This window comes from Fundulus heteroclitus, chromosome 6 (genome assembly GCF_011125445.2).
Source record: "Fundulus heteroclitus isolate FHET01 chromosome 6, MU-UCD_Fhet_4.1, whole genome shotgun sequence".
Taxonomy (NCBI): Eukaryota; Metazoa; Chordata; class Actinopteri; order Cyprinodontiformes; family Fundulidae; genus Fundulus; species Fundulus heteroclitus.
The window spans coordinates 6,758,944-6,779,500 of NC_046366.1; the positions used below are offsets into that span (position 1 = coordinate 6,758,944).

At 42.6% G+C, this 20,557-nt stretch overlaps 3 protein-coding genes across 4 annotated transcripts in view; all 3 read right to left on the reverse strand.

Annotated features, from left to right (window-relative positions):
* Positions 1-6,569, reverse strand: part of scp2a (sterol carrier protein 2a) — a 29,220-nt gene extending 22,651 nt beyond the window's left edge. Inside the window, exons 1-5 of the mRNA XM_012861016.3 lie at positions 6,428-6,569; positions 2,538-2,595; positions 763-834; positions 439-570; positions 194-258 (exon numbers count right to left, since the gene is read on the reverse strand). Coding sequence (XP_012716470.2) covers positions 194-258; positions 439-570; positions 763-834; positions 2,538-2,595; positions 6,428-6,481 — 381 coding nt within the window. The 5' untranslated portion in view covers positions 6,482-6,569. The remainder of the gene's footprint in view (positions 1-193; positions 259-438; positions 571-762; positions 835-2,537; positions 2,596-6,427) is intronic.
* Positions 6,570-7,999: 1,430 nt separating this feature from the next.
* Positions 8,000-14,721, reverse strand: czib (CXXC motif containing zinc binding protein). Its single transcript, XM_012861089.3, has 8 exons — positions 14,580-14,721; positions 14,397-14,480; positions 11,400-11,456; positions 11,236-11,317; positions 11,121-11,152; positions 9,860-9,937; positions 8,504-8,569; positions 8,000-8,320 (listed from the first exon to the last, which is right to left on the reverse strand). Exons 1-8 carry the CDS (start codon positions 14,583-14,585, stop codon positions 8,243-8,245), a joined length of 483 nt encoding a protein of 160 aa, XP_012716543.1. The 5' UTR covers positions 14,586-14,721; the 3' UTR covers positions 8,000-8,242.
* A 431-nt stretch (positions 14,722-15,152) lies between these two features.
* uck2b (uridine-cytidine kinase 2b) lies at positions 15,153-20,557 on the reverse strand. Of its 2 annotated transcripts, none has more exons than XM_012861062.3 (7): positions 20,418-20,557; positions 18,969-19,128; positions 18,714-18,810; positions 18,390-18,532; positions 18,104-18,201; positions 17,616-17,664; positions 15,153-16,335 (listed from the first exon to the last, which is right to left on the reverse strand). In XM_012861062.3, the coding sequence occupies exons 1-7, from the start codon at positions 20,517-20,519 to the stop codon at positions 16,199-16,201; spliced, it is 786 nt and encodes a 261-aa protein (XP_012716516.2). In that variant the 5' UTR covers positions 20,520-20,557; the 3' UTR covers positions 15,153-16,198. The 2 variants fall into 2 exon arrangements, with proteins under 2 accessions (XP_012716516.2, XP_021171313.2); XM_021315638.2 differs by having other exon boundaries at positions 18,969-19,131.

Genomic DNA, 20,557 nt, shown 5'->3' on the forward strand with positions numbered 1-20,557 from the left:
CTTAGAGAGGAAACTTTTTAACCAATCTGTATGCTTTGATTGAATTTGACTTTGTAAAGTGCCTTGAGATGAGATGTATCATGAATAGGCGCTATATAAATAAAATTGAATTGAATGTATACAAGCATATTTACTACTTCTTTGAAATGCAAGGTAGATACAAAATAATATGAAAGAGGAATAAGAGTCATACCTTAGAGGTCAAGGAGCCCCTTTCCATCTTTTCAAAACCAAGGGCGAGAACACAGTCAGCAAGGCCTGCAAAACATTAACAAGATATTTATTAAAGGAGGGGTTTGGTGCAATGAGTTTACTTACATTTTTTTTAAACTGTCATTATCATAATAAAGCGATCCAGGATAAGTTCTATTTATTCAAGGGGGAAACTCTCGTCTTGTTCACAGGAAAAAGTCTGGCACCTTATACAGCTGGACTCACCTCCCTGAATCAGCTGGCGGGCCATGAAGAGAGCAGTGGAGCCAGTGGAGCAGTTGTTGTTCACATTGATAATGGGGATTCCAGTCAGACCCAAGCTGTGGTAAATAGCTCTCTGGCCACATGTGGAGTCCCCTGAGGCAATGAAATGGGGGTTAGATATAAGTTCTCCTTACATAAAAGTGTACATCAGAGAGATGTACAGTGTTGTAATTATATATGACAGGGATAAAATGTAGTTCTCTTTATTCCATTTAAATAAAGGAATATTAGTTTTGACATTAATTTGAGGCCAATATACAGAACATATTTCACTGAGGGTCTTACCATAAACATACCCTACACAGGCTTGTTCAATGGCTGAATACGGGATCCCCGCATCTGTTAGAGCTTTTTCACCTGTAACACAATCAGACCAACAGTGATCAAACACGGTTTTATTTCACATAACAGCCACAAAGGCCGGTAACACCATACTTTAGATTTTGACTGGGAATGTCACTGAATGTGTCATTGCATCCCTGACAAATGACAAATACTCATACGTATGTTCCTCTTTTGTCTTCTGTTCTTACTTGGAGCCTTGCAACAAAATACCAGCCAAATGTGCATTGTGGATGTGTAGTTGATCGACAATAAAGCATGTCTATGCGACTTTTTGAAGCAGAACAGTACACAGGGCCAAAGCAGAGTTTATAATAAACACCAGATGATTTCATGCACTATAGAAAGCAACAAAAACACTGTGATATTAAAAGGAGCAATGAGTAATAACGACACCTTGTGTCTCACGTCGGTACAGCAGCCTGCCAATGGCGATTATCCAATATGCCGTTTCTAAACACCACTTGATTTTTACTTCCAAGGGACAGGTATATGATGTTGTATTTTGTTTCATTTCTGGTCCACTTCTCTTACTGGCATCCATGTTTGCAGGCTGCTGCTCTTTTGCCAAGATAAAATCTGTTGTGCTCCGTTTTGGGAACCCTGGGAACTCTCATATGATTGGCTGAGGAACTAGGAAGTAAACACGAGCTACACTCTGAACTGAAGTCGTTCCGGACAGTACCTCTAGGTGTGAAAGGAGAAAAACGTGACAAAGGCATTGTTGATGGAGAGGACTGATTGTTTACAGGGAATGTTACTTCCATCCCAGGTGACAGATGAAAATGCCTGTGCAAACAACTAACAAGCTTAAATCGAAGGCACTGTGACTTTTGTTCCGTTCTTTCTGGAAAGTTTTGACACCTATCCAGGAGTCTTTGTCAGTTCTGGTTGAACTTGAATGACCTGCAGTTGGTGCATGGCTGTCTTTAAAGGACATGGAGGCCCATCCTCCTAGGTGCATTCTAAGTCAGATGCAAATCAATGGCCCACCCTCCACTGTCCTGGGTTAGAAGCTGGTGCTTGGTGTGAGTGGAGTACTTGGTCACCTGAATCCTGATGAGACTGCTGATGTAATCTCTTTGGAATGAGTTGGAGGCCTAGCTGTACAGACTGTGGAGTTGGAAGCACAATCCTCCCCCTCTGTTTAGTGATCGCTTTTCTCTTTTCACCAAAATGGCTTCTTTTACCCCTCTTTCAAACCATCTGTTCTCCATGTCCAAATTCTGGACATCATTGTCATCAAAAGTGTGCCCTTTGTTCTTGAGGTGCAAGTGGACTGCTGAATCTTGCCCCGAGGTGCTGGCCCTCCTGTGTTGTGCCATGCGTTAATGTAGCTGTTGTTTAGTTTCTCCGATGTAGTAGTCTGAGCAGCCCTCACTGCATTGGACCGTGGCGTTGTGCATGTGGTCCAATGGCAGAAGGTAAGCTAGCCCAGGCAGTTTTTGTTGTTCTACTATCAAAGAATAAATTGTGGATTCTGACAAAACAGCTGTGATAGCTGCAGGTATGCATGCATCCTCCTGCGCTGCCATGGTTATGTTGGTTCATCTGTGGGCTCAGCAGAACCGGTATGTCCCGCCTTGAACCACAATACTGCAACATGATTGGCTCAAACCGTTTTTGTTTTAGTCACAAACGGCTGAAGCCGGAGCGGTACAAGATGGATTCTTGTGTGTTTGTGAAAGTAAGATCCACATGGTTGCAACAATAATCACCTGCTTCTTTGGCCATATCAGGGTAGTCATAGTCATCTCTGGCTCCAGGCTTGTCGAACTGCAGGAAAGCACAGAAAAGCCAAAGCATTTAGTGAACATCACAAGGGTTTACCTGGAATTTACTACTCTCTCTCCTAAAGATTAGATTTTTTTTCTCCTAATTCAATCATTTGATTAGGCAAATGTATCCTTTAATGCAGCTGAACCAAAAATATATATAATTCTGCAACAGTGGGTCTTACAGGGTTAATTGTATGTTTGCTATTGTCCACAAACAAAAAGTCCATCTTGCACCATGGCCACCCATGCAAACAAAAAAAATAAATCAAAATAACTATGAGCTGTTCAGAGAGGAATGTTTAATACAAATTATGGGTATATTTCATGTATTAAGCATATACTTTACCATAGTTTTAATTTCTGCTATTAACACATTAAGAGATCTAATTTTTCGTCCGGTTCTTTAAAGTTTAATGAGCTGCAAATTCAGCAGAATCCTTCTAGCTGTTAAAATTATAGCATTTAACATTTTGTTGCAAATTTTGTTACTTTTTATTCAGCTGTACTCTGTGTCATGGCCTGCTACAAAAACTATTAAAAGAAGCCACATTTTACTTAATCCATCAAATATTTGAGAACTCTAACCAATGAATCATCAGCAATATCCTAAAAGGCGACCTTCAACAGATAGCATGACGCAACGTAAGCTGGCCAGCAAACTTTTTTAACGTCTTTATTTTTTTTCTAACAATGTTTGCCTGAAAGCGGTGCTGACAGCACTTTGAATCGTCTTGTTACTGAAAAGTGCTTTATAAATACCCTTGCTTTGCCTTGAAATAAACTCATTTACAAACAAAAATAGTGGAAGAAGCTGGTGTTCATGTGCAGCAGCGCATGGCTGAGAGGCAGGATGCACCCTGACAGGCTGCCAATCACAGAGACCACACACATGAGCCGTTTAAGGAGACTTAACTTATAATTAGTATGCTTGGTGGAGAAAGACGTTGCAGCAGCAGAGGATCTAAGTGTGCACCAGGAAAACCTGCAAACTCCATGCAAGTCCTGAGTCTAAAGTCCCCCAGTGAAGCCAGGTTTTGCAATGGCCCAGTCAAAGCCCAGCCTTTGCCCTGACTGAAAGAGCAGGCCTAATATGGCAGATTAGAGTTGGAATTAAACTCATTTTTCTTATATCAGAGAAACATGACTTCTAAAAGGGTGCAATCTGTGATCCTTTTCCCCACCTTGTTCAAGTCAATTTATAAAAAATAAAATAAAAATAAAAAAACTTTGCCTTGGATAAAAAGGGTGATATAAAAAAGAAAAACAGAATGAATGTTTCTGATTCCACTTGAGGTGGTGCTGCTATCCCTTGATCTAATAACCATTTATTTACTTCTCATTTAGGCTAAGGTAGTTATAGTCAGTGATTCTTTAAACACAAGTTTAAGGAAAAATCCACAATTGTACTTGAACTGCTGGTAAATATGGTTCTCATCTGCAGAACCAGGGAAGGAGGTGTGACCTTTCAGCTTAATGAAGCCTTAGGTGGGTCATGTCAAGCGATGGGTAGCCTTAGAGCTTTAAGCGAAGGCCTGGACCGCTCTAGCCCAGGACATTACTGATAATTAAACAAAAAAACGCCTTTCAGAGGTTTGAAAAAATGTTTTACTATGGTACTTAATTGTAAAACATAAATGCAACCCTGTTTAATAGTTCTGGAAGGAAGAAAATTAATTAATCCCAATGCAAGCCAAAACTTCTTTTTTAGGCAACGGTGACACACAGCTCAGAGTTTACATGGACTGAAATGGTGCAGCGGCTGAATCGATCCATTTTGTATCCTAAAATATCCACGTGCACAATTTTGCTATTGCAAAATGTTGGGAATCCAATATTTATTGGTTATTGTATTAATGGTGTGGAATAAATTCACGTCGCTCAAGATGATTTTTTTTTTATTTGAACTTTATTTTACCAGTCTCATTGAGCTTAAACACTTGTTTTTCCAGGGACTCCTAGGCAAGGAGCAGCAACAAAAACTATTAAAAGCAGGCACATTATATTAAATCAACCTCAAGAACTTTCAGTTTGGTGGCAAATATGCCAAATGAGATCAATTCGGAAACTTTCAAAGCCGTTTTTTTTTTTTTTTTTTTTTTTGCAATTTCCAAGTTGGAGAGCTGAGTGAACAAAAGTATTCACACCCAATTCAGCCCGAGCAAAATGGACAGAAAGATGCAGAAAATTAATTGTTTGAGCGAAAAGTACATGAGTCGACATTCCTCGGTGCAACTGCAATACAGATATAAGCCGCCAGAAGTCCAAGTAATGCCTGGTGAATTAAAGAAAACCTACGGGTGGCCAAACCTGGCCATCCCACCCGTTAATATAAATCCCAACGCTGTGTCGACAACTTGCAGTTCGTCGTGAACCTGAGAGAAGTCAAGCATCCAGAGAAGCAGACATATACAGGAGATCTCCACAAAAGTTACAGCCACAAGCCACTTTTTGGCAGTATATGAAAAGACAACTCAAACCTTTTCACAACATTTTCCATGTGAGGTTTAAAAGACAGGGAGTCATCGATGAAGATGCCCAGATGTGTGTGAACCAGCTGTGAACCAGCTGCATTTGGTTTCCCCCAGAGGAGAACACTGAAAGGCTCTTCTGAGGCCCCCTGGATCTGGAAAAATAGGCCAACTTGGTCTTATCTCTGTTAAGAACACGTTTCAAACTTAGCAAAGAGAACCGAAGGCATTCTCCAATCGTTCCACTAGATGTGAACAGAGTTTTACTGCCATTGAAGCTTACACCGGACTCTGACAACAGGCTCCAAGATGCTAAAGGTCACACTCGTAGGAAGGTGGAAGAATTGTAATGAAGGATGAGAGAGAGAGAGAGAAGCTGGGGAAGTGGATTTGTCGCAGACATTCAATCATACGGGATAATGCATGACTGAGTGGATGTACTTGTCTTATTATAAATCCAAAATTATTAGATTAATGGGACTGACGGATTCCTCTCAGCTGATTAAATTAGGTCTGTTGATTAAAAAACAAAAAATATGCGAGAAAAACTTTTCACATTTCCAATAGTTAACAGTCTTCTAAAATAAATCCGTGTGTTTGCTGCCACTTCTTCCAGATTTAAAACCAGACCCAGACTGGGTTAAAGGTCAGGCTAACTCACCCCTCCCAGGGAGAGACGAACTGTGGCCCGCTTTAAAGCTTTCTGGACCCTGGACTATGATCCACTAGAGCCCACACAGAAAACACGCACTGTCATGTCACTCCTCCAAAAGCCAGCCAGCATTTCGCCCCTGGGTGCGCCTTACTCGCCATGAACCTAAATGCTGGTAGTTCTGTTTCATCCAGATCAGCCTGGGCTCCCAGCTGGCGCACATGCAGTCGCTGGTGACAGCGATCCGGGCTAGAAAGTGATGACAGGCGGCGTGAAATGTAAAGACAATGTAAGCAATGTAAACCTTACTGCATATTTGTTTACATTGCTTACATTGTCTTTACATTTCAATCTGCCTACTGCTCACTGCTGCACTTTATCCGAAAGTTAAATTGAAAGTTATCCTGTATTTGACTGTGATTTACCACTGCATTTTTCTTATCCTGTACTGTAAATTCACTGCAAGGTATCCTGTAGAGTTACTGCAATCTTTCTGAGCTGTATGAAAAAACGAAATTTCGTTCTGTATGCACTCTGTGCTACAAAATGACAATAAAGAAAGTCTCTCTCTCTCTAAGTGTAAACTTTCCGATCAGGGCAGGTTTGTAGTGCGGAGTTAGCCAACAGCGCTAAGGTCCAAAGCTGGCAGCGCCTGGCCGGAAGTGCCACTGTGGAAGCAGCTAAGAAGCAGGAACAAACTGAGGCAGTACCTTCGTCATGCCCACGCCGATGACAAACACTCTGTTCCTGCTCACAGGTGCCATGGTTGCTCCTTTCTTCAGCAGCAGCCCTGCTCACACAGAAGAGTCTGAGGGAAAACGGAGAGCCTCCTCCTCCCTGCAGGAAGAACAGGACGACGCCTACCGGCAGAGATCGTCTATTATATGCTGGATGTGTCACTTCGCTGGAAAAACGTTGCTTGACTTTTGACTTTTCTCAAATCTTATACTATTCCGAAAAATATCACCTGTGTATTTAAAACCTTCTTCTGTTAGCTTATTTCCCTGCAATACCAGCTGTCTTAGTAACGAAACGTACTTGTACACAGACTGATCTGTAGTTATTACCACGGGTTTGGGTTGACCAGTCAATCTCTGATTATATGCTTTGAGTATAGCTATGTATTTCAAATTAAAAAACTGTCCTTGTCAATTGTTTTTTCTTTTCATGACACAAAATCTACCAGTTGTTTAAGGTGCTAATTAATTTTAAACCACTGATCAATTGGAAAAACAAAAGTAATACTGTTACATTAAAAACAAATTAGTCCTAATTTAAATTGAATTATATATATATATATATATGTAAAATTCCTTCAAGTCCCTGTATGTGTGGAGCATTGTTTCAATATCACTCCACTAGAGTTCAACAGAGCACCATAAATTCAATTAAAATTAAGTTTTAGGTCTGTCAACCAGCAGCTACTTAAAAGTTCCTAAATCCAAGCGGAAACCTATAAGAGATCATGCCTTCGCAGTAGCTGCTCCAAAGTTGTGGGATGATCCGTCATTGCATGTGAGGCAGGCCTCCTCTGTTTCAGAATGTAAGACTCTTCTTAAAACACATTAATTAAAAGACATTAATATGCCAAAGCCTTTGTGCATCCTGGGAGGCTGACTCTTAACTATCTTGTGTCTATTTTAGTTGATGTTTTTAAAGCACTAGCTAAAAAAAAGTGTCTACTTTAATGTTACTGTTATTTTCAGTTGTATATGTACAGCACTTTGTTGGCCTAATTTGTTTTAAAGTACTAGGTACTAAAAAATCTAAAAATGGCATGACAAAATCCCACCGCTATTTGTTTCTTAATTGACCCTGACATCTGACTGGCTGATGGGCACAGAAAGTTTTAACAAATCATGCTTGTCATTTATAAGTAAAATCCTAATCTATTTAATTGTTGTTTACAGCCCCTCGTATAAACAATATCTAGAAATAATACGAATATCTCTTTCAACTACAAGATTTGACGGGAGGTAAAATGTAATTTGAAAAATCTAACAAGTGAGACCTCTTTCGTTATATTTGTTAAACAACAAAAAAATCTCACTTAAAACAGCTTAATCTCACTTGAACAATAATATTACTTTTATAGTATTCTTTATCAACTAAATGCATGTTTAGTTCTCCGAGAGAACTAAACTCTGATTGGAAAGCCAGTCGTCTGCCTTTGTGCCAAGAATGCAAAGTTCTAAAGTCGTTAAATCATGATTGATACATATTAAAGGAAATGTATCTAAAGGGAACTATGGTGAGGAAACAAAAATAAAAAAACAAACACCTGAGACCCCCTCATCTTCACCTTTATTGACACAATGCGTAAGGGTCATGTCTATTGAGCATAGTGATCCATCCAAGAAACACGAACGAATGGCTCGTGGTGTTGACCATCTCTCATTGTTCATCTTGAACAAAACCACACCTCCTCGGGGGGGCAAAGCATCCTGATTGGCAGCAGCCAGGACTGAGGATATCCAACCATAGTGTCCCATCTGTCCTGCTCCAAGGCTCTTCACAGAACGACTTCAACACTTGATGAATCGGTGCGTGACCTCGTAGATTCCCACAGACTCTTTGGCTTTCTCGTCGTAGTCCGTCCAGTCCTAAAATGTGCAACATAAGGGAATTTTTTTTTTTTTTTATCAGATCGCACATATGCAGAAACAAAAGTAACACTGCTGGGAGCAGGCTGAGCAGAGGGTGAATTTATATCTAGCAAAATAACTAACTGGGAATAACTGTGTGGACCGGCAGTGTCTGGAACAGGGGATCCACTATGTTCTTACTTTTTCTAGCAGGTTGACTTCAGGAAATGGCGTTCCAGTCTCTGCTCCTTCTGCAGCAAAGCCGGCCTGCAGGACGACAGTAGCTGTTATACTGTGATGCAGAGCTGAAGAGCAAAAACATTTCAGGTAAATCCCAAAAACTGAGCCTCAACGTGCATGTTTTATTTGTTTTACCTAGGATCTCTAATTTAACAGCTTTAAAAGTCTGAGTGTGTTGATTTCATATTTTTATATTTACAAGAATAAATACAAACCCAATTATTTACAATGTGAAATAAAGCAAATGCAAAAACACAGATTTTGCTTGTAATTTTAAAAGCTAGATAAGCTGATAAGAAAAGCCAGCTGGGTCGGTTTTATAACCATCACTGCCCCCAACACAATAGGTTGTTTACACCCTGCTGTTCTTGCAGTTTTTTCCATTTTCGTACATAGTTAGTTGGTGTTTCTTTACCATAAAAATGCATATATGTTTTGTACACGTCTTTAAATTCCCCAAATCAGTGGCACTTTTCTCATGCTAATTCTGATTTAATAACTGTACAGTATTTTTTCTTATGTTGCAGTTTTGCCCTTAATACAAGCAGTCTATTGTTTCCTATGTTTTGCTCCTATATTTTTACTTGACGTCGCTGCTAGAAAAAGGAGATTTTCCCACTGAGGGACAATAAAAGGTCATTTCTATTCTAATTTGTGATCATTAAACAATCTAGAGAGCTTCACAAAAGAATTCAAAGTGCAATCCTAGTAGCATAAGGATTTGAGCGAGTTTGTCAAGGACCAAATTGTGATGGTTAGACGACTGGGTCAGAACCTCTGAGACTGCAGCTCCAGTGAGGTGTTCCCAATCTGCAGTGGTCAGGATCTATGATAAGCGGCTGACATTAATGCTTATTCTCATGGAAAGTGTTGGAATACAGAGGTAGTACCACGCTGACTCTAGCCAATGGTGGGAACACGAGCATTAGAACTGAGCCGGGGGGGGGGGATATAATAGTATATAGTATAATAAGAAGGTGGTCATAATGTTATGCCTGACTGATGTATTTATTTTATACAAAAATCCAATGAATCCATCAACTGCCATAAAATAAGGAAGAAAATGTATTCTATTCCAGGAGATGTATTTCCATTTAAATCATACTTATGGTTTTTAACCTAGTCCAGGCAGCAAGTTAAAGCCAGTTCTACTAAACTCTTAAAGTGCTTACCCTGTCATAGAAAAGGTTTTTCATTAATCTGAAGAATAAAGCCACCAAACTGAGAATTAAATAAAGACAAATTAGAGCGGTTGTAAGCTGTAGGAGCTCCGAGCGCCTCGTAAAAAGCAACACACAGGACCCAAAAGAGTCTCACCTGTGGCTGGAAATCAACAGGCTCCAGGCCCCGGCACTCGAACTGCACCATCGTCTTGAACGTCTCGTTGTCCGCCGCCTTCGTTCCAGAGAGAGCACGGCGCCGTGAGGAAGAGACACACACATTTATTCACTCTACATATTACACCACGTTAAAAAGCAGACAATGCAAAAAGGAAATATTAAAAAGTTATTTAAGAAAACTGTATCATCCAGAAAGAACACGGGAAAGTTTCTACAAACAATGAATATCTGGTTAAATGATATTCCACATTTACAGAGGATACAGTAAAATGTGTGTGCAGAACTATCTGCTGCGGTCCTGAGGGACTCCAGCTGGCATCAGCCTGCTCCCGTACCAACCTACAGCTCACGCCTCCCTCCCTCTAATGGCACCCCAGGTCGAGACGTGTAGACAGGCATTAAAAGAAATGGTTGTCACAGAGACGAGAAGGCAACACGCTCTGCTGCAGATCTCCTGTAGTGAACTCTGGACACTCTGTTTTTACTAGAAAAATCAGCTGGGCTCCACGTCCCGTCTTCACTGTCACAGTCGATTTCTGGGCGCGTTTGGGCCAGCAGCTATTTTCTGCTGCCGTCTCCTGGCACATGAAGATCAACATACCTAAATGTTATGTTCTCTACTCTTTCCCATTTTGAAGCATGGCTCAGGGAAATGGTCATCTGAGTTGGAGATTACTAAAAAGCTTCTGGAGATTGCTAGTTATCTAGAAGAATAAAGTAAAATTGACGACAAAGCTTCAGTATTTTATAGAAAATATTTCTCATGATGACCCCCCACCCCCCCTCTCTACCAACATGGATTTTCAGGACTTCTCAGTGTCAGATTACGCTACTCCAGGCATCAGGGGTGCCAATAATTGTAGAGGGCCCAGCATGAACTTTGACCCTGCAGATTGGGAGCTGGTCTATCTGCAGCAGAGGCCTAGCCGCCTCCGTCTTATATCGGATAGAGCCGAGCGTGTGAGGAGGAGCAGTTTGTTCATATCTTGTTGTGCGTGTCTGCAAACATTCTGGGATGCGGTGTGGCCAAAAGAAGACTCAGTGCAGAAACTTGCAGTTTTTCATAAAAGTAGCAACAATGAATTCAAGGACAAAACAGGAAAGCCGAGGGAGTTTAGAAAAAAATGGAGGGGGGGTGGGGTGACACCATGTGAAGCAGTAGAAATGCATGCTGGGAAAACGTTGAGCCAAGGCAGGCGATCTTTAACATAGCATCTGGAACCGGAGTGTCTGCTTACATTATAGGGGGTAATGGTGTCCCTCAGGATATCTGCAGAGGGTAGAGTTGGCGTCTGATGAGTTCAAACATTACACACACAGGTAGCTGAAACATGAAATGGCACTGATGCCCACCGATTGAATTCTCCCGTGCACAAAGCTTGCATTTCTGCACCATACTGGCACTCCCTCTGCCTCCTTTCAGGGGAACGTTCTCCTGTGAACGCAGAGACCAGACAGACGTTGGCCGACTGAGGACGGCAAAATTCAAAACCAAGCTGAGCGACGGTCATGCTTACCACCAGAGTCACATACTGCCACTTATCTGGGATCTCCCCGCAGTTCCCACACTTCAGCTGAAAGAGGGTGGAGAAAAGGCAGATTGCTTGTGTGAGCAGGGCAACGAGGTCCGACACATCCAAGGAGAACATCAGATGCTTCTGGTGGTTGCCGTTCATGTTTTAGCACACATTTTCCCAGCAGCACCTACCCTACACTGACATTTTTAATCTTCAGAAATAGCAGGTTTGTCCATTTTACGGTTGCACGTTGGTTTTTAATAAACCGTCAAGCCAGTTTTATATTGTCGTTTTTTTAAAGCAACAACATAAAATCGGATTATCAGGAAATCTCAGCGTGGTCTTAAACTACTTCTATTGAACATGGAATGCCTTGCAAAAAAATATTGATCCAACCATTTGCCATTTTGTGTTGCTACCATCGCAAACTTCAATTTATTTTGAGATTTTGTGCGATAGGTCGACACAAAGTAGTGTGTGACTGTAAAGCAAAGGGAGAATGACACTCGGTTTACAAATATTTTACATCTAAAACCATGAAAAGCGTGGCATCCATTGGTCAGATAGGAAGCAGAGTCCACCAACAGCCATGATGTTGCCGCGGCTGTGTCTCATCATGGGGATGATGCGATGGCGGAGATGTGAGGCTGCCGTGTACCCTTCATGGCCTGTGGGAAAACAGGACTTCTTCTGGCTTCCTGTCAATCGCGCTCCGTATGTTTCAAAACCTAACCCTGCTTTACACTTTCCCCCCCTCGACCTGTCTGCTGCGTTCCTTGGTCTTCACGATGCCGTTTGTTCACTGATGTTCTCCAATAAACCTCAGAGGCCTTGGCATAAAGGAGGCTGAATGAAAACACATGCCATACTTTACAGATTTTCATCTGCAAAAGAAAAACGCAGATTTTTTTGAGACAGGAAATCTAAACGCTAAAACTTCCACGTGGCAAAAAAAAAAAAAGAAGTTTGACGTGTGGGAATACTTTTGCAAGGCATTTTATAGTTTGAACAAAACAAATGGCAAAACAGCATGATGGTGCTAACAGTAACATTGCTTAAGAGTTAGCATCAGCGGTCATCTAAGCCACTGTAAACCCGACCTGTGGCTGTTACTCTCCGTTGGACTGGATATTAAGATGGACAGTGTTATCATTAAAATATGTATAGTTCAAAGATGTTGCAGTTTAATAGTGTCATGTTTAAAACCTGTGTCTCATCAGCTGTCAGTCAGAATGCAGTATAGAAATTGTCTAATTTTTATTATCTAATAAAACTGTAAGCTACAACAAAAATGCAACTCTGCAGTGGTCAAGACTGTTCTTTAGGGAGTACCGAACAAAAAAAGTTGGTATTTTCATAACACACGTTATATTGTTTTTGTAGTTATTTTATGCATACATAATCCAGTGTATGAGGCACGCTTAAATGCACCACGAGGTTTTTCAGAAGCACAATGGGCGCGGGGCAGAGCTGGTCTGGAAACAGCAACGGTGGACCTCGACTTCTCACACCTGCTAGAAGTCATCCGAAGACAGCGGGTGTGGAAGCACCCCTCGGTCCGCATCGTGAGCTCACATAAATACTATTTTCATGCTTCAGTGTTTCCTGGTTTCACTCGCTCACGCATGAAGCTCCTTACTTCCAGCAAAATCTTCTTATTTCTCATGGCCGTTTGTATAAAATCAATGCTGACCAGAACGCACGGCGACCCGGCCCGGCATCACTCCTGTTCTGGGAAACCTCGTCAAGCTGACACAGAACCCGCCGTCAATCACACAACCCAGCAGTCATCATATTGGATGGAAAAATTATGCAGATAGAATAAAAATTATATACTAAATAAAAGTTTAAGAACGGAAAAAAGAACCACAGGAGACGTACGGAGAGTTTATTCCGTTCCACATCACAACGCAACAGAACATATTTCCATAAACTGTGTTACTCTTTTTATAACAGTGGAGAGAAATCTATGAGGATTCAGTCCAGGATAAATCTGTTTGTGTCAGATGAACGATCCAAAAGGTCTCATGAATAAGTGGCTTCCTTAAATCAAATCAAATCAACCCGTCCACATTTTCTTTTATCCTAAAATTAAGTCAGAGCTGCAAAGAACCATTATCCTGCGGCGTCTCAGTATGTACAAAATAAACTTAATTGTCGAAGCACATTAAAAGTGGCTTTCTTGAAAGTAATGGAGACAGATACCGGGCCAGATCATCTTTAAACGGTTTAACTTTATAGTTTTACTGTCAGCTGTAATGTTCCATTTCTCATTCCTTTTTTTCCTCATATAAACCTATATTTTAGATTGAAATATTTAGAGGATTTACTGATTGGTGGAGGGTTGTTGGTTCAGTCAGCTTGTTAAAGGTAACACAGAACAGGGCTTCATGCCACATCAGCCAGTAATCCTGATGAAGGCCGAGCTTGGTACCAATGTGCTTGTCCGGACCAATTTCACTGGAACTCCCATGAGGTTAAAAAAAATCCCAATATTCTCTTCGATCATTTGTTATTATAGCCATCTCTTTTCAACTGTAAGCAAGAAGCCCCACGGATCACCAAAAGAAACCTTTTATAAAGTTGCATCGCGATAACTCAGAGTATGGTTGGGAAATGTCAGTCATAAATGTTCATTCACGAGTGATATAAAACATTTATCCATGTTCTTTAGGATTATTGCGGTTTAAAGGCAATAAAAATCTAGATTGCGACATCAGATCAGTTTTAAAGAACAGAAATGTTAGGACCACCGCTGACCAGGCGTGGCTCAGCGTGGACCCCTCCTCCTCCCCGCAGGATTGTTTTTAGCATGGCTGGTGCTGGATCCGAGACAGCTGCACAGCTCGCTCCGCATTACGTGCACCAGCGTAACCCAAATACATCCCCAACTTGCTCTGTGAATGAATGTGATGAGTGAGCGCTGGACACGGACCCGTCTTTAATTCAAAAAGAGCGCATTAAGACCAAGCGTGCTAGCCCCGCCAGCCATCCTACCTTCAGAAACCAGCGGAAGTCTTCCCCCAGCGGCCGCACGTTGCTCACGTTTTCCAGGGTGGCTTTGAACTGCAGCCCGAATTTCTGCCGTGCAGTGGACAACAGAGACATGTTAGAACCGAGGCCGAACAGGCCGGACGGCAGCATTTTAGGTCAGGCACATGCAGCGAGAGCAACACATACCACCATCTTGACGCCACAACGGTGACAGCCGTCCCTGCTGCGTTCATGAATCCTTGTAAATTCCAACTTCTACTTCGCTTCTGTGTTACCAGTACCAGACTGTGGCAATGGTTTCACGTTTTGCCGCATTGTACCCTAGCATACTGAGATTCGTCTATACATTTCATAAACAAAACCTATTTTCCTTTGTTTCTTTTTTTTTTTTTCCCAACCTACAAGCATTGTGGGGCCAAACATTCTAATCTGGATGTAAACGTATCCAAATCTTTTTCAACGTAAACAATGTAAAACAGTATAGAAATAAACACTAGGGAATTCTGATTTGGGTGAATTTTATTTACAAGTATTTCACCTTTTAATGGAGATTCCAAAACAATTCTTTACGGTTTTAAACTTTTTTTTTTTTTTCCATATTTTAAAAGTATTTCTGCCAGTTAGACAGCAATCCTACACTAGCGCTCCCCCTAGCGGCCAACGTAAGGGACCATTTTGGACCATTTTACTATCAGTACAAAGCTCTTGAATCTTGCTCCAAACCTAAAACAAAAAAAAAAAATGACGAAACACGCCAGACAAAATTCATCTGCATCACTTTATTTACCATTGGGCAATTTTAATTACAACTCACCAATCAGTCTCTTACTCCACAGCCATACACAATCCATTCATTCAATTGCACAACTTCACAAATACATGACTTGGCATTTAAAAAAAGAAAAGAAAATCTGCATGTTATTGAAACCCTATCTAGAGATCGGTTTCTAGTGTTGAGAACCTGAGGCAACTTCACCGAGGCATTATGGTGCTTGTTTGCCACACAACCTGGAATGACTGCTATTGCTGTGGCAATGAACACCCACCATCACCCATTCATGTGGCATTTTAGGCCAACTGGATTACCCTGAGTCTGTCCATGTCATCATGACGTCACAGCTGATTTGGCTATAAGAGTGTGAGCAAAAGCACCTCAGTTTAGAAATGAGACAATATGGTTTAAAATAAAACACTAATGGACAGGCCATGTTGGTTCCAGAAATTAAATTTCAATAAATTCATATTTAGACGAGAAAGAATTATTTTTTCCTTTCCTGGATTATTTCAACTTTCTATCATTTGCATTTGATGTGTGACATGTGACCAGAAGCAGATAAATAATCTTACACAAACCGGGAAACTAATCTTTGACACTCCCGAGATTGTCAACACGGGCCAACTTTAAACCGCGTTTAGTTTCGAATATACATTTATAGGGTGCCCCAAACATCAGGGCTTCAAGTTTTACCAGAGAAAAAAAAGAAAGAAAAATGACTTTATTTTATATCAGCAAAAGAATTTCCATTGTTTATCGAGGGGGGGGGGGGGGGGACATAAAAAAATAAAGCAGGGAGAAAACCTGGTTTAAAAAGCAACCAAGGTTTCAATAACGGGACCCTTTATTATCCTCCAAACAAAAACCTAAATCCAGGTTTGACAAAAACAACCAAACGGAGTCACAACGCGAGGCGCTTACATTATATTTCTGCATCTCTTCCTTGTTAAATACAGCGCAGCCAGGGTGGCGTTATTTACACTGCGGCAGCCGCAGCCCTCTGCGCCCTGTGGACAGAGCAGCGACGACGTCAGTGAGGACGGCTGCTCGACTCAGAGGTCCTCCGCTGCCGAGGGGCACCGTGTCCGTTCACGAAGCCGTTTTGACGCTTGGTCTGTCCGCCGTTAAGGATGTCCTGAATGTGCTGAACTATCAAGTTGATGGCCACTGCAAAATACAGATGATGGTTACCAAAGGATGCCGGAAATTGCTTTGGACAGTCTGTGAGAAGTGTCGTCAGGGCTTCAAATGGTAAAAACTTGTACATCGCTTTAAGTAGTCCAACAAATTAAAGCTCTAACACTATCAGTCATTCACACTCTGACGGTGGTGAGCTACGTTAGTAGCCACAGCTGCCCTGGGGCAGACTGACAGAGGCGAGGCTGCCGTACATCTGCGCCACCAGGTGACCACCGCTAGCAGGCAGTTTGGGTGAAATGTCATGCCTAAGGACAGTAAGACGGTCAGAGTCTCCCTAAATCCTGCACCACAGTCGCAGTGCGATTCATTTGGTTGCTCCTGATTAAAAACTATTAAATTAAGTTAGTTTATTTTTAGATTGCACTGGTGCATCTTCTATGCAAATGTGTTTTTGTTCTGCTCACACTAATGTGGCAACACACACCAGCCCCAATACCCAGATGTGCATGTTGCAAAGGACCAACATGCACATCTGGGTATTTACTGACAGTGTTTTCAGAGAGGACACCAAATGTGGCAAAGCACAACAGCTGACCCGTCCTGGTTTTTGTTTCAGCTCAACTAAAGTCAGCCCAAAGCGAGAGGTAGAGGACGACAGCCCCCCTTCCAGCTGCTGCCGACAGCTTTTCACGGCTTTCTTCCAAGAGACTCAAATGTCCAACAAGAAAACGTCTGTCCACTTCCTGAACACATGCCCCAAGTCCTTGCGTCTGCAACTGGAAACTAAATGGTTCATCGTTACATTTTACTAACCTACAATCCTTACATTACCTGGCCCTCTCCATTCTTCTGCCAACCACTGCAGGGTATATGCACGGGAAAGCAGGAAGTAATTAAACATGAGTATTGATTAGTAAATTCTGATCATTTCTGATGACGTATGCAAGTTATGCTTGTGAAGAAACTCAAGTGGGGCTTTTTTCCTGACGGTATTAAAGTAAACATATTTAGGACCCTCATCTGTCAAACACTGTTTATCTGGCCAGTAAGGGTGCTTCGCTGTCAGAGTATCAACAACCGGCACCGAGTTACACACTGCCTGATAGAGAACAACTGGCTAAAAACAAAGTCAGATGCATCAGTGTGAGATCTAAGCCAGGATCCTCGGTTATTATCTTATTTGGTTAAAACATGAGCTTCAGGGAACCGCAAACTAACCCGGAGGATGTTTATGTTTTCGTTGTTGGGGGACAGTGAACACACTGCGTCATTCAAGTTTATTCACATGACAGTCGGCGTCGTCTTACCAAGGTTATTTGCTCCTTTGGGAATAATCAAATCAGCGTACTTCTTTGTCTAGGAGAGAACAGAAGGAAAGGAGGTTTTAGTCAAAGCAAGTCTAAACATTTTTCAGTGCAGCTCAAATTAAAGCCATAAAAAACCCTCTATTTATAATTGCACATGCCAAAAACAATAGACAAAATTGTGGGCAAATAGCACCCCCTGGTGGACCACCTCTGCAACTGCAGCACCGATTTCTCACAAATCTTTGCATACAAACACACTAAACTCAGCAGACCATCAGAAGTTGGTTTATCAAAGCATTTTCAACACAAGCTCTAAATATACCATTAAGATATACTTTGTGATATTTAAGCATTGTGACCATCAAGATCTATAATTCTCAACAAAAAAAAAATCTGTTTTATTAAATGGGTACAAAACATGAGGCAGTTGAAATTAAATGGTGGGACAAACTGTCAAAAAGCAGAGAAATACTGCCAGCTTCACCTACCGGCAAGCAGAACTCCTCAAACGCCGGTTTCACAAAAGTAATATACTGACTCAGCACTTGCTCCAGTTCTCTGCCACGCTCATTGATGTCCCTCAGAACTGGAAAGAGAGAAAGCACACAGGTAAGACATTTCCAGGAATCCGGCCCATAGAACGCCACACCTCTCTGCTGCAGGTTGCCTGACAGTCAATTAAACGTATGAACAACGTTTAGATGACTTTCAATCAAGCGCAGGTGATCAGAGCATGTGGCAGCGGCGTGTGTCCTCTCAGATCTGTCTATACACCTCGACGCGAGAGCCGCGTGTCTGCGTCTGTGTCAACAAACAGCTTCATCTGGAACAGGTCCCTGATTTCCTGAGAGTAGAACATGAGGATGCCCTCGACCAGGACCACATCGGCAGGATACACCGTAACAAACTCCTCTTTCCTGGAACAACACACAGAAAAGTTTCCCTTCCTCTGTGGCTCACACCCTTCAGACAGTCAAGACCAATCACAAAAGAGATGCTCTGAAGCCAAATAGAGTCGCTTCAGGAACCCGTTTGTGATGAATAGTCGGTGAAAAGCACAATAATGGGAGCAGGTGAAAGGGCGTTGGAGACGCTTACCTGGAATGAGTGACAAAGTCGTAGACGGGGATCTGCACAGCCTCTCCCTGAAGTATCTGCCGGAGCGTTTGCATGATGAGCGCGTTGTCGAAGGCATCTACAGCCGACAAAAAAAAAACACCCGGTCAGTTCCGATCGCTTCGTTCAGCGTTGGACCGTTCGGTTTCTGTCACTGCCAGGAGCCGACGTGCCACGTAAAACAAAGACGGCACGACAGAGTTTGAGGAGCGCCCGGCGGCTGAGCGCTCTCCGTACCTGGATGATCAAAGTTGAACTGGCCCTTCAGGGCTTTGGCTTTCTGCTCTGCGGTCAGCTCCTTGTAGAAGCTGTCCTGGCTGAGGACGGCCACACGCCGCTGGCGGTTTTCCACTTCATTCTGGCCCAGCTTCTCCACGATCCTCTCGCACACAGACGACTGCTCAAACAGAACCGATGGGACACAGAAAACAGTCAGAGGGGCCAAACAAATCCCATTTCGCACACTTTTTTTTTTTGTAACTGCAAACTATCGGCCGTGTCACACTTCCCCTTTAACGACGCACATATCAATAAAAGCTGCGCCGTGAACCATCAAGAGCGCCCTCGCTAACCCCAGCAGCCCGTTGCTGACTGGGCACCCCCACCCCTCCTGAGGACGAGGTGTCTTTGTGCCAATAAATGTGTGCAGCAGCATGTTTTGTTGGGCCCGGTTGGAGCCATTTTGGCCAGATGCAGCAGTTTTGAGACAAGATGGTCAGACTGTCAATACACCCTGGAATCAGACCAGCAACACCATCTGCACAGTCGATATAGTCATCTTCTCAACATCGGTGCCTTGAGACTAATCTCTCCAATTCCATGATCATTTCAGATTAAAACAATGTGTTGATTTAGGCTTTTTTCCCCCCATTGTAAACCTGATAGATGATGGGGAGGATAACAGCTAAGAAACTTTACACCAGCCAAACCTGCGCTACCAAACAGGGATATGACATCATCCATATGATAAGGAACCACAAAGCAATGGGGGCGTTTGAGTTCTGATGGACTTAACTTCAGACTAAAATCTGGATTAATTTAAAACTGTGATCTGCTAAAAGCATCATCCTGTCTGGGCTGAGGTTACCTTGTAATTAATATTCACTGATCCTTATTATTCTTAACCTCTTTAGGCTGTGTGGACACAGGATCCGAGTCCTAGATCCTGAAGCATCTCTGTTCTGATGCTAGTCTTCTAGCACTGCCCACGTTGCAGCTGCATCCCACCCACATGAAGGGACGTGGGCCAGATCCATCATGCGGCACTTTATTCCCCTCATCAGCCTCCAAGTAATCCATTTTTAACACGGATTGTCCCAACGGTGTCGTTAAACGCGCATGGAAAGTCTCCCTCTCCCTGATGTTTACAAACTGTTAGCATTAGCTATTGTTTGGCCGAACCGGCGACCATGTGTCGGAATCCAGCACGCGCCAGCGGCATGGCCGACAGGAGAGCCGCCGCCTTCCGGCCACGGCTCAGGAAAATAAGCACCACGGTGGATAAACGTCGGTGGACCCGGCGGGTTGTCGGCATCGTTTATTATGAATGGACGATGAAGCAGCGACGTTGCGTCACTAAAGTAGCCACGCGGTCCGATTAGCGTTAGCATCCGGTTTGTATGTCAACGCCACCTGAGCTTTGGGAAGGTAGAAGGAAATAACAGGATATTTTCAGAGAAGGCCGACCTTGCCACTGGCGGTGCCCCCGGAGACACCGATGAGGAAAGGTTGTCGAGCGGCGGTGTTTTCATCCTGCTGGCTGAGATGCGCTTCGCTGTCCCCGGCCATGCTTGCAATGTGTGGTTAGAGGCAGCTGACGCGCTGTG

Bases quoted from the DNA above. Each gene is read 5' to 3' on its own strand.
- czib (XM_012861089.3), bottom strand. The intron at 11,457-14,396 runs GTAGGATGGCTG...ACCCTCTTTCAG, and splicing joins ACTTCCGCTGGTTTCTGAAG to CTGAAGTGTGGGAACTGCGG. The intron at 8,570-9,859 runs GTGAGACTCTTT...GTCGTCCTGCAG, and splicing joins CTGTTGATTTCCAGCCACAG to GCCGGCTTTGCTGCAGAAGG.
- uck2b (XM_021315638.2), bottom strand. From the start codon at position 20,519: ATGGCCGGGGACAGCGAAGCGCATCTCAGCCAGCAGGATGAAAACACC. The intron at 19,132-20,417 runs GTCGGCCTTCTC...GTTCTGTTTGAG, and splicing joins GGGGCACCGCCAGTGGCAAG to CAGTCGTCTGTGTGCGAGAG. The intron at 18,533-18,713 runs GTAAGCGTCTCC...GTGTTGTTCCAG, and splicing joins GACTTTGTCACTCATTCCAG to GAAAGAGGAGTTTGTTACGG.